This window comes from Nanorana parkeri, unplaced genomic scaffold, assembly GCF_000935625.1.
Source record: "Nanorana parkeri isolate BGI_ZX_2015 unplaced genomic scaffold, ASM93562v1 scaffold424, whole genome shotgun sequence".
In the NCBI taxonomy this organism is placed as follows: domain Eukaryota; kingdom Metazoa; phylum Chordata; class Amphibia; order Anura; family Dicroglossidae; genus Nanorana; species Nanorana parkeri.
In genome coordinates, this window is record NW_017306692.1 from 1,027,925 (window position 1) to 1,041,219 (window position 13,295).

The 13,295-nt window shown below is 42.3% G+C and overlaps 1 protein-coding gene across 1 annotated transcript in view; it reads right to left on the reverse strand.

Moving 5' to 3' along the window:
• ERMARD (ER membrane associated RNA degradation) overlaps positions 1-13,295 on the reverse strand; it is a 35,012-nt gene that overhangs the window by 21,072 nt on the left and 645 nt on the right. Inside the window, exons 2-5 of the mRNA XM_018559971.1 lie at positions 8,260-8,399; positions 5,118-5,219; positions 3,079-3,168; positions 1,332-1,429 (exon numbers count right to left, since the gene is read on the reverse strand). Of these exons, the coding sequence (XP_018415473.1) occupies positions 1,332-1,429; positions 3,079-3,168; positions 5,118-5,219; positions 8,260-8,399 (430 nt within the window). The remainder of the gene's footprint in view (positions 1-1,331; positions 1,430-3,078; positions 3,169-5,117; positions 5,220-8,259; positions 8,400-13,295) is intronic.

The window sequence follows — 13,295 nt, forward strand, 5'->3', positions numbered from 1 at the left end:
GACAACTTTCTTGGAGGGAAATCTGCCTCACTTTCAAAGATTTCCTCTAACTTCTTGTTAACCAAAGAACAAACGTGAGGGCGCAAGGCTAAAGGGGCTATAAAACTAAGTTAAACATAGTGAGAAAATCGAAAGGAGATGGAACACTTACTTTGAGTGGGTCTCGGGACCGGATGGATGTAGAGCAGTGGAGGAGATTGTGAAGTCCAACGTATACAATCAATGAAGGCTGGTATGTTGCCTAGGGTAGCTCATCTCAGGGAAGAAAGAGGAGAAGGGTGGACAGGGGTGCGGGTGATGACACACACCCGATCCCTCCTCACCTTACTACTATCCCGGCCGTTTTGCCACCCCACAACACCACCACGGTACAGGCACTGGTCCAGTCACGTTCATTCACAGTTCGAGTTCTTCCACCCGCAGCTGCAGCCACAGCTGCCCAGCCAGACGTCAGTTCTCACATCGCTGGCACTTTACATTACATTAGCGGGGACACGGACACACTGTGTGTGTCATCACCCGCACCCCTGTCCACCCCTCTCCTCTTTCTTCCCTGAGATGAGCTACCCTAGGCAACATACCAGCCTTCATTGATTGTATACGTTGGACTTCACAATCTCCTCCACTGCTCTACATCCATCCGGTCCCGAGACCCACTCAAAGTAAGTGTTCCATCTCCTTTCGCTTTTCTCACTATGTTTAACTTAGTTTTATAGCCCCTTTAGCCTTGCGCCCTCACGTTTGTTCTTTGGTTCCACTAGTGCAGGTACTCCTCCTGTCTTCCAGGGCTGCAGGCGAGGTAGAGCTACAGTATCCTATTCCCCTGGCCTAATCCGAGAGCGCTGTCTGTACTATTCTCGTGTGCTTTTTTTTCTAACTTCTTGTTGCATCTCTGGGACTGGAAGTGAAGGGAAGTTTCCCCAATGGTACACAGACAGCAAAGAATAAACTGACAGGGGTTAAACACTTTCCTACTCTATCCAAAATGAAAAAAGGTTTCGGCTATACATATACTTATAATGTGTCTTGCTTCACTGTTACTCATGTATTAAACATTTACTTTTTTAAACAAGTAAACCAGCAACAGTAAAAACTAAATCAAAAAAGCATTTTAAAATCTTAAAATAAATAAAAAACTGAAAAATCTGACTCAAACCCATTTTAGTTTATCTTTAGTGTACAGAATTTGCCAACAAATGTAAAATATCACTACAACATTGCAGCTGTTTTACAGCTACCATATTTTCCCTGCAATATGTTTTCCTTATTTGGAAAACATTTTCCCACCGATTATATTTATTAGACCAGTTCTACTGTATATTTTCCCTTACTTAGGAGGAATTTCATGAGGTGATGCAAATCCATGCCACAAAATGTTACGGAGGTTCAGACTTTCTGGAGAACCAAGAAAAACCCTCAGGACATCCATCTGGTTGGAAAAAAGTAAGAGGTTTTAGAGCAGGGGTGCCCATTAGGTAGATTGTGATCTACTAGTAGCTCTCAAAGCTGATGAAGGTAGATCACGAAGGGTGTGAATGGCGGCCCCTTTATTCCATTTTGGTATATTTATTTCGCTGTGCACACACCTATTAGCCTGAGTCTGCTGAGCCAAGCTCTCGGACACCTTTCTGGTGGATACTGGTGGTTGAAGTGCTATGTATTACATCAAAGAATATTCGTTTACACAGCCTGGTGCCCTGCACTGTTTGCAAAATACAGCAAGGTGGACCAGGAGAGAGAGCGGGGAGAGACAGACAGGAGAGAGAGCAAGGAGAGACAGCCAGGAAAGACAGAAAGGAGAGACAGCCAGGGGAGAGAGCAAGAAGAGAAAACGAGGAATGACAGCCAGGAGAGAGCGAGGAATGACAGCCAGGAGAGAGCGAGGAAAGACAGCCAGGCGAGAGAGGAGAGACAGACAGGAGGATGAGCAAGGAGAGACAGCCAGGAGAGCAAGGAGAGACAGCCAGGAGAGAGAGAGAGAGAGGAGAGAGAGAGGACAGCCAGGAGAAAGAGAGCGCAAGAAAAGACCGACAGGAGGATGAGCAAGGAGAGACAGCCAGGAGGATGAGCAAGGAGAGACAGCCAGGAGGCGGAGCAAGGAGAGACAGCCAGGAGGATGAGCAAGGAGAGACAGCCAGGAGGATGAGCAAGGAGAGACAGCCAGGAGGATGAGCAAGGAGAGACAGCCAGGAGGATGAGCAAGGAGAGACAGCCAGCAGAGAGAGCAAGGAGAGACAGCCAGCAGAGAGAGCAAGGAGAGACACCCAGGAGAGCAAAGAGAGACAGCCAGGAGAGAGAGAGCGAGGGAGGTTTTTTTTTTTGTTGGTAGATCTCATGTCGCTCGTCATTTGAAAAGTAGATCTTAAACACAAATAATTGTGGGCACCCCTGTTTTAGAGGAAGCAAATGGTTATGTACAACTTAATTTAAAAGGCAAAAACAAACTATAAAAAACTACACACAAGTCTGGCATTATGAAACTGGTGCTCCTCTACCCCGCCAGCTGATAGTGGCTATTAGCCCTCTATGACCTCGACTTTTGGTCAGCAGAGTACATTAGCAAATGTACTCCTGTGACCCAAAAGAAGTGTAATAAAAAATGTTTATAAAAAGTTTGGCTTTACTTTTCTTTTAAAGCTGAATGCCAGGTACAAAAATGTAAGCATTGGTTCAGCTAGGAACAATCTAAGTATACATATTTTATACCTGGTCGGCCCACAGGTATCCTGTAAAACAGTGATTTACAGCAATGTTTCAGGCCCTGTACTGCTGCCGTGCGACTACCCATCTGCTGTAAAAACAGAGAGTCATGTGCTCAAAAAGGAAAAAAAAGGTTTGAGCTTTAGATACATTAATAAAACAATACATTCATTTTATGGGTGTAAATGCCAGGTTACTGTAACATACACTATATAAAAGAGAGCTACAGTATGTAAAAATAACACCAAAACATTTAAATGTGCTTTCTGTAAAATAATAAGATCAGCATGGCTGGTGTAATAAAGGATGAGTGTAAAAGGGAGCGCTGGTTTAAATTATTTGTAGAAGTTCGTTAACTGGGAAAATGTAATGACTTACAATAGATTTACTAAAGATTGTTGCTAGCTCTTCTGATGCAAGCAGGTCCCTCAGTAAGAAGGGGCAGTCTTTTCCAACTGTTAAATACACCTACAAAGTCAAATAAACAATTCAAGTGGATAACAGAACTTTCAATTACATTTTTTTAATAATTGCTTGAATGACACGAGAAAAAGTTGTTTTAACATTACTGAGTGTTGGTGGATCCTATTTTTGTACTAAATAGGTTCCCCTTTTACTGCACCATAGATACATCTGCTGTGAAATGGTAATGAGATGAGCAAAACATTCACAAGTTCAATCTTGCTCATTCTGAGTTGTGGTTTCCCCACAAATGTAAAGATTTTGAAGCGTTAATAGGGTATACATACAAGAAAACCAACATGAAAGCTATAGGCTATAAGCTATAGATAGAGAAATTATATCTTATCTATTACCTTCACTCACTCCTATGCAGCTTTATCACTGTAAATTATGTAAAAAAGATCATGTATCCTTTGGGAAAGAGCTAATCGAAGATATGTAAATATGTTTAAAAAACATTGGCCCCTTATCCCTTCGATTGACATTTACATGGATTGCAATAGGCAAAGAGAAGCCACCCCGTTTGCATTGTCTGTACGTGCATGGCTCCATTAGACGCCAACTGCCTGAAAAAGCATCTTCTATTGTGAAATGACAGGCAGGTGCACACCTCTAACCAATTGTATTATCCCCCCCTGGTTTACCTGGGCCCCCTATATATCCACCAGGTCCTAAGTTCCTGCCTGGGTTACATTATGGATGATTGATCACTGGTTAAAGGTGTGTATCTTTGAATTTGTGACCATTTAAAGTACATTTTTGATTAGAAATTTAAAAAGGTTGGCCAGGCAAGCTTTTTATTGCAAAAGAGACATACTATGAAGGGAATGTATCAAAACTGGAGCAGCTGTGCATGGCAACCAATCAGCTTCTTTCTTTCATGTTCAAATCTTAGCTGAACAAACTGAAAAGAGAAGCTGATTGCTTGCCATGCACAACTGCTCCAGATTTTGTCTGCTCCAGTTTTGATAAATTCCCCACAGAGTCTTTTCTGTAATAAAGGTCTCTACCTGTCTGCCATGTTATTGACATTGTAAACTGAACTGTGGATGAAGTCGGCAAAAGACTTGGTGCAGGCGAGGGAGCTCATGGACATTGCATTTCTGAAGGGAAGATGAGTTTAGGTCCACTTAAAAGGAGAATTATGGGGAGAGTGAAATACACTCACCCATAATTAGAGCCGACGTGTGACACTGAAGCAGTCACGACGGCTCTATTGATCGGGAACTGAGCGATAACATACGGCTGATCGCTGAGTTCCAGATTATCTCCCTGCAGATGACAGTCACCACTCGCCGCAGGGATTCCCCCATCCCCTCTCCGTTCCTCCAGCGCTGACTGGAGGAACAGACAGGGAAGGGGCGGGCAGAGTTAGATGTCAACCAGGTAGCAGGGTTGATCCTGACAATACTGTCAGGCTCCGGCCCGGCTGCAGTGCTTCTCTGCGCTGTCAGCATATAACGGGCAATAGCCCGCTATATGCTGAGTTTTGGGTCACAGGAGGACATTATTATATGTCCTCCTGTGATACTAAAAGAGAACTATGGCCAAAAAAGGTTGGCCCATAGTTCTCTTTTAAGACATTATCTAAATAGAGATTTTATAGTCTCCTCAAGTTTGCCTGCTTTTCTGTTAATTGTGGTTTGCACCCACAAGCAAAAATCATGTTGGGGGCAGCACAATGACCACGTGGTTCACTTCCTGGCCTGTTAGATCTGGGGTTCTTGGTTCAATCCCCACACTTTTTACATACAGTTTAAATGTATTCTCCCTGAATACATTTAAACATACATTTAAAGTCTGAACCAGATTCCAAAAAGGATCTTCCATATGTGAAAGCATACTGGGATACATTTGATTGCATGCAGCTGCACTTGAAAAGTACACAGAGTAAAAAAATATCTCAGAAAAATGTTTGTCATGCTTGTTAATGTTCTAAGTAGCTCCTTACTTACATCTCCTAGGGCACGCTCTAAACAAGATGTCATCTTCATCAACAGTAGGGAGATCTTTGTTCCATCCATGATTTTTAGTACAGCAGGTACACTGAGGAACAACTGAGAATAATATATTTGCATATGATAAATGTCTATTATTAGACAGGGCTACAAATTAAACATGTAGTGACAGTGAAGTTTTATCATGACTAGGGGAGAAGTCTAGACAAAACAATTGTAAGCTCTCACGGGCAGGGCACTCCTTACCATTTTGTCTTGGCTTGTATTGTAACTGTAATGTCCTCCTTATATTGTAAAGCGCTGAGCAAACTGTTGGCACTATATAAATCCTGTATAATAACTAGGAATGCACCGATACCAGTTCAGATACCAGTGCTGATTCTTGGCATTTTCATGAGAACTACCAGGGTTGCAGCGGTTGCAGCTGGGACCTGGCTCTGGTGCTCTACCACTGTCCTGAAATCATTAGTCTGTATTGTTTTAGAAAAACTGTCACATGACAATAAACAAAAATGTATCAGTACTTGTATCTGTGAGTACTTGGGCAAGTATCAGTACTCGTACTCGCAAAACTGGTATTGCTGCATCCCTTATATATGCCTATAAAAACAAAATCATACATTAAAACAGAGATGTACAAATCCCAGAAGCTCCGTGTGCTCCTTACAAATGACAGCTGCCTCCTAACTTTTGAGTTTGTCTCTAGTCTAGTCTTGGAGTTGGAGAAGTATCTGTACTTGTACCAAGTATGGTACTTGGTATCGGTGCATACCTAATCATAACTATTTCCCTTCGATGCTTGTATGGTCACTGGGACAGGAAGTGAAGGGGGAATCTTTGCAACAGGGACAAACTTTTTCAAATACTGATATTGTTTTGTCTGCAGTTAGACTTGAACTATTAATAAAACGAATGAAGCAATCAATCACTTTAGTTGATATTTTTGGTACCACCAAATAAAGTTTAAAGGAATATCCATAATTTAGCTTTTTGGGTAATCAAATTACAAATCTTGAATTGTGCTGGTTTATGTTCACTTGATATTTTTCCTTGCCCCTGTTGGAGAATTCCCCCTTCCTTTCCCAGAGATTTGACAGGATCAGAGGGCAAAAATAAATAAAAATCACACATATGACAGCTATTACGGAGTTCTTCTCCTGACCCTCTCTCTGTTCTAGTAATAGTGTAAAAGTTTGGAGTTTCCCTATGATCTATACCATTGACCACTGGGAAGTGAGGATAAAGGGGGGAGGGGTTGTAGTCTAAATCAGGAGAGTAGCCTAGGGTGACTATACTGCTCCTCCACATTTTTGTGTTTGGGTTTAGATATGCTTCGATTTGTCCAATAAGGCTAAAGAAAAATCTTGTATGACAGAACCAAGGGGGGTGTCACTGTAGACCTGCCTCTGAAAATGCTAGTTGCCTGGCTGTTATCACATCATATAGACAGGTCAACAATGCCTGATTAATTGGCTTATTTATACAAGCTGGAGGCACTACGTACAGAAGTCAAAAGCAATGTTAAGATTTTTCACACAGAGGGTGTCTGCTCGAACCTTATGACTAAGCATTGAGCATGCAGAAAACAATAAGATTGCTTTTGATGTCTGTAAGTCCTTTTTTAATCCAGTCCTTTCTTGAATAAACCTATTAATTTTGAAAGCGAGCATCATGGACTTACAGCAGTGACGTGCAGTACCTCTTGCTTGGGGTGAGGCATTCCCCAGCCCCGCGAAGCCCCGCCTAGCCGGACAAAGCTCCGCCTCATGCTGGCCGCAGCTCCGCCCCCACAGGACGAAGCCCCACCCCCATGCTAGTGTAAAGGAGGAAGGGAGGAGACAGGGAGGAGCCTCCCTGTCCCTCACTTGCTCCTCACCGCTGAGGCTCCGTGACAGGTTACACAGCGGGGAGGCTTTCCCTGCTGGGTAACCTGTTAGGTGCCGATCTGAATGGAGAAAAAGCTGTCAGCTTCAGACATGAATCTGACAGCTTTTTCCTCCATAATTCTAGGTGAGGCTCTGCCTCACCTGCCTCCCCTGACCGCACGTCCCTGACTTACAGTACACATGGGATAGATGAACAGTGACCTTTCTGAGCATTAATGTCTTATTTTTGAGGCAATGAGTATTTAAATAATTCATTTAAAGACTGGGTGGATAGAAATAGAATTTTTTTGCCATGTAGAACAACTTCCATATATGTATTTCAGTGGGGAGGGGGTGTAGCGGTTTACCTAAAGTTCAGTTTTAGAGGGTTCCATTCATAAAGTAATGGTATGGTCTAAAAAAAAAAAAAAAAAAATCAACAAAATAAAATGAGCTTCTCATTGATAAAGCCTAGTGGTGTGCTTTACAAATGTGCGTTGTGCTCCACTTGCTCTGGGACTCTAAAGCAAAAGTCACGTAGCCGACCTCCACTCCAATCACAGAATAATCTTTGCTATTTTAAACACGTAGGGGGGAATTTATCAATAATGGAGCAGGCAGAATCTGGAGCAGTTGCCCATGGCAACCAATCAGCATCCCTCTTCCATTTGCTCAGGTAAGATTTGAAAATGAGATTGGGAAGCTGCTTGGTTTTAGTGCAAATCTGCTCCAGTTTTGATAAATTCCCCCCATAGAATGCACACCTTGGCCTGCATTTTAAGAATGGGTCACAAAATGCAGGCCGTGTTGTGGAGTAACTGTGACATTTAACAGATTTACATTCTGGTACTTCATATATTTACAAGTATTGTTATAAATCAAATATGTGACAGTTATTTTCAGCAATCAATGTAAAACATGGTAATGTTTATTACAGACACATTTCGTAATATTTTTATTTTTGAGGTAGTGTGTGCCAGAAGTGAGGCATAGGGGTTGTCAGGGGGTATCTAACCACTTAGCCTCAGTAGACAGAGAAGGCATTCAGTGTTCATACAAACATCCCCATGTCAAGTCCATGTTATACTTCCACGGTTGGGGGCTTACCCTGACGGACAAGGACTGCAGTGTTGGGAAAATCCACCCATGCAGTCCACATGAAGAGCAGCAAAGTAATGTATCCTCACTTTTGCCACTTGTGTGTACCAGATGAAAACAAAAACTTTCCAAGTTAAACTTATTAAAAATGATTTAAATTAAAAGTTTCCTCATACCTCTTTATTGTTTGTCCAGTGAAAGTGCTCTCTAAATGTTTCTTCAAACTTCTCATTTGGCAAAGACATGAAATATGAATGCACAGCTTCACATAGGGGTCCTAGCTGCCTGACACTTTCAGCATAAGCCAGTCCTTTTTCTGTGGGAAAAGATAAAACCTGAGAGCAAGTCACCAATAAAATGAATAGTTTTACATTATAGCAATAAAATAAGGGCATATTTGTCAGCTAACCAGAAACCTACTGTTCAGAAAGTTTAAAAATAAACAGATAACAGTATATGATTGCTAAGTAATATACAAGTATTTTGCTAGTCATTTTGCTGGTCAATAAACAATCTGAGAGCAAGATTTTTAGAGATTTAATACAACTCTCCCAAATAAAAGGAAGATCCCTAATTTAGGAATTTTGAATATCATGAATATTATGCAATGGAAAAAAAGTTTCTTTTTTGTAGTCACTGTAAAATCATTTTCTGAAGGACTACGGTAAGTAAAGGGGCCACAGCAGCCTCTGGGAGTATAAACCATGCCCTTAGTAGCATTAACACCAACTAGTTGAAAACCATGCTCCTCCTCTTGTGGAGTAGAACCTTCTGCACAGAAGTGAAAGTCCAGAAGTGGCTAGCAGTACAAAGAAAGGTAGAAAACCAAAAAACAAATTGTTCACAAACTAAAGGCTATGGTAATGTGTAAGGGCCTGTCCCTAAATGGTGCTTAAAACCAGTGATTATTAAGACCTGATTACAGGAAGCTCAGATACAAGGACCTGAAGGTTGTGGAAGCATGCCACTGGAAGAAGGCCTGACAAAGTTAGACATCAGGAAATGAGGGCTTGCAAGCCTAAAGCACTGTGGTAAATACAGCTTCTTAAAGCCCTTGCTCCCTTAGCACCTTGGCTTCATAAAGCCAGTGTCTGAAAAGGATTGAATAAGGGCCCTTGGGACAGGAGGTCTGGCTAATCTTAAAGAATGGTGTTGACTCAATCTAGCTTCATCTTTCTGAGCAGCCAAGAATCTTCAGAATAGGGAAGGCATATACAGATAAATAAGAGCTCCTGGAGCTCCATAAAGTGGGTTACAATCCTATGGACCTTTTAGTTGTGGGGAGATGCCATTATATTAATGGCATGTGTACCCTAATTCTTGTAGATCAGGTGGAATTCGTACTGAAAAAGATCCTATCAACCCTGTCCAGAACTACTTGATGTTAGCTGAGAAGAATACCATTGCAGACATTCTCTCCAGCATAGAAATGGGTTATTTGAATTGTACAGGATGACTACTGTGATGGAGGGGACTAATAGAAGAGAGATGTATAAATAGCCAGGAAACCTGGGATTTTTAGAAGCAGGGATGAATGGGATGAAACTGAGAGGCTCGAGTCTGTTGTGAAAGTCCATCACTAGAGAAGCAGGACTGACCTAAGGATACCAGGCAAGAACAAAGTAACCAGGGAAGGGAAAGTTTGATCTCACAACACAAATGGATCATGCTGCCTAGGGAGAGAGACAAGCAGGTACTGCCTCCTTAAGGGACAAGGTTTGGAACTGGGTCAAGGGAAGCACCTTAAAAAGGAGAATATCATTAATTTGAGAATTCACAGAGGCAAAGAGTAAGGGGGTGCTAAGTGCAAAGCTGAAACAGGATAATATCCTTGTTAAGTGCCCATTCACACCACATTCAGCTCATCCGCAGACCAGACCAGATTGTTTCCGGACCAAAAATGCATCCTAGTGTATCCCTATGCTATTTCTGGCCTCTGTTCACACCAGCGCAGTCCGTTCCAGACCAGACCAGAAAAATACTGCATATCTCATATCTGGTCTGGAATGCACTGGAACTGCGGGCAGGTTCACACCATTTTCTGGACCAGATCTGGCCCGGAAAATGGTGTGAACCTGCCCTGAGGCGAGACATAGGGGTTTCTATCAGGAAAGAGATAAACAATTTATAGACTACATCATCAGAAAAATTTGTAGAAAATTTTAATATGCGTAGGGAGCAAAAAAGGATTAAAAGGGTATTTCCATTCCTTGAGTAGAATGTCTTCAGGTTTGGGTTGAATAAAGAAGACCCTGGAAGATTGCCTGCGAAAAACGGACCTTAGTGACAGAGCTGTAATCAAAGGTTGAGAACTCATCAAGCTTTGGCAGGCAAGAGAGTCACTATAATAATCTGCCGAAAACATGACAGCTGTGCCAGAGTTGTAGGGTTGTAGCAAGTGTCTACCTTCAGGAGCAAAGGAACAGGGTAAATATGTTTTATGAGAAAAATCCACTTCTGCTGGGCTGCAGATACAGTAAATATAGACGATGGTTTTCGATCTGGGTCCGAATAGTAGGTGCCACACCCCTAGAATTTAAATTCGACAAGGACAGAAAGTGGGGTTTTGAGAGCACCAAAGGAACTTACTCCACAAAGAGATTCATATAAAAGAGTTAATTTTAATTACATTCATTAAAAACAAAGGCTAGATATACAATCCAAATTAAAATCAGCTAATTAGATAGCTCCCTGTGCGCTCTCTCCATATGTACCCTTCCTACAGCATGATTGTATCATAACAAGATAAGTGCATAGTTTAGGAAACAATCTGATAATACAGACGATCAAGGATAAGGGATAACAATTCCTTAGAAGCTTAAATGCTGTATGGAGTTGGTGGAGGTTCATAAATGGAGGAGCTGGTACGACGTTTCGCGCACCCAGGCGCTTCTTCAGGTACAGGAGGTATCAATTTATGTGCTCTGGTGTGTATATGTGTCTGGGCGGGTCTGGTCGAGCTACGCCCCTGCGTAGTCCCCCCTAAAAATAGGAGGGGTACTATGTTGGTCAATTCCCAATATTGAGTTTTAGGGGTAAGAGAAAGGAAGGAAGAGACAACAACAACGAGGTGTTTGAGTCAATCAGGCTGATGGCCACACAGTTTTAGGAGACGAAAAAACGGAAAAGGCATGGACCGAGCAGTTAGGCAGCGGCAGTTAGGCAGCGGTAGTAGATGTGGGTGGCGTAGGGGTAATCGGAGGACCTAATTTTGGAAGACAAGCAGACAGAAACTTCTGCTGGGTCCATGCCTTTTCCGTTTTTTCGTCTCCTAAAACTGTGTGGCCATCAGCCTGATTGACTCAAACACCTCGTTGTTGTTGTCTCTTCCTTCCTTTCTCTTACCCCTAAAACTCAATATTGGGAATTGACCAACATAGTACCCCTCCTATTTTTAGGGGGGACTACGCAGGGGCGTAGCTCGACCAGACCCACCCAGACACATATACACACCAGAGCACATAAATTGATACCTCCTGTACCTGAAGAAGCGCCTGGGTGCGTAAAACATCGTACCAGCTCCTCCATTTATGAACCTCCACCAACTCCATACAGCATTTAAGCTTCTAAGGAATTGTTATCCCTTATCCTTGATCGTCTGTATTATCAGATTGTTTCCTAAACTATGCACTTATCTTGTTATGATACAATCATGCTGTAGGAAGGGTACATATGGAGAGAGCGCACAGGGAGCTATCTAATTAGCTGATTTTAATTTGGATTGTATATCTAGCCTTTGTTTTTAATGAATGTAATTAAAATTAACTCTTTTATATGAATCTCTTTGTGGAGTAAGTTCCTTTGGTGCTCTCAAAACCCCACTTTCTGTCCTTGTCGAATGGGCTACAGATACACCGTGATACAAAAAACTAATGACAATGTAAACATTCGACAAAGTCACTAAACATATAAATTCACATAACCACTATAATTGTAAAATAAAATATAAAAATGATCTCGGAAAAAAAATAAATGATATGATTTTCTAATGCAGGCACTAATTATTACTTCTACCTATTCCCCTGAAACACTGTTGGTGTACACTACATACTTAGAAGCTCTGAGCTGAAATGTAGATAAATGCAGAACTCTGGCCTCAAGTGCTAAGTCCATGATTAAACTCTACCCAGTCTTGCTTAGTAACATCCAGGCCCGGCGCTACCGCAAGGCAAGTCAGACGGCCGCCTGAGGGCGTTGAAGGGCTGAGGGCGGAAAAAACCTAGTGGTCAGTCAGTGGCCGCCGCTACGGTATGGGGCTCCGAGCAATCGGCCCCATGTGAGCAGGACTCCGCCCCTAGGTTCCCTCTGCTGTGCCTGTGACCCTGTGTGCGGCTGTGCCTGCACGTCTGAAAAGCTTCCTCTGTGGACTCGGTAGGTGACAGTTTTCTCTCTTCCCCCTCTGTCTCCCGATTGTATAGTGGAGCGTGTGTTTGTTTTTAACTCTCCCTCCCCCTCTGTCTCCCATCCCGTCCCGGTCCTAAGCTGCAGTGTGTGTGTGTGTGGTTTTTTTTTTAACTCTCTCACCCCCTTTGTCTCCAGGTCCTAAACTGGTGTATATTTGTGTTTTTTTTTTAACTCTTTCTCCCCACACTGGTCCCAGGTCACATCAGTATTAGGCCCCATTCACACCAGTGCAATTGCGGACCAGTGCGTTTTCCGCGCTGATCCAGAAACCACTGATTTCAAAAGAGTGATTTTGGTCGCTTTTAATTGTGTTTCAGCGCTGAAACGCAATTCAAAATGCCCAAAACCGCGCTAATTAGCACGATTCCATTGAAAGCTGTATGGAAACCGCACTAATCAACGTGGCAAAAAAGGGTCAGGGAGCAGTTCGGGCGGGGGGCAGTTCGGATCGCACTATCCAATTCTGCATACCTGGCTTTATATTATAAAAAAATGTAATAATAATATAAAGCCAGTTATAGTTATACAGAATTGGATATAGCTGTGCCACACTATACAGTGTTCTGGTCTGGAGTCTGGACATGTGCTCATCTATTTTCCCTTACAAGCCTTAGTTAGCAATGGCATGATAAATATTTATTTCATGTTCATTTCATGTTCTTCATAATATTAAGAAACTGACCTAAAATCATGATTTTGTATTGCTTTAGAAAAAATGTGACCTGTCCCTTTAAGGAAAAGTATCGGTAATTGGTATCGGCCAGTACTTGAAAAAAAGTATCGATACTCGTACTCGGTCTTAAAAAAG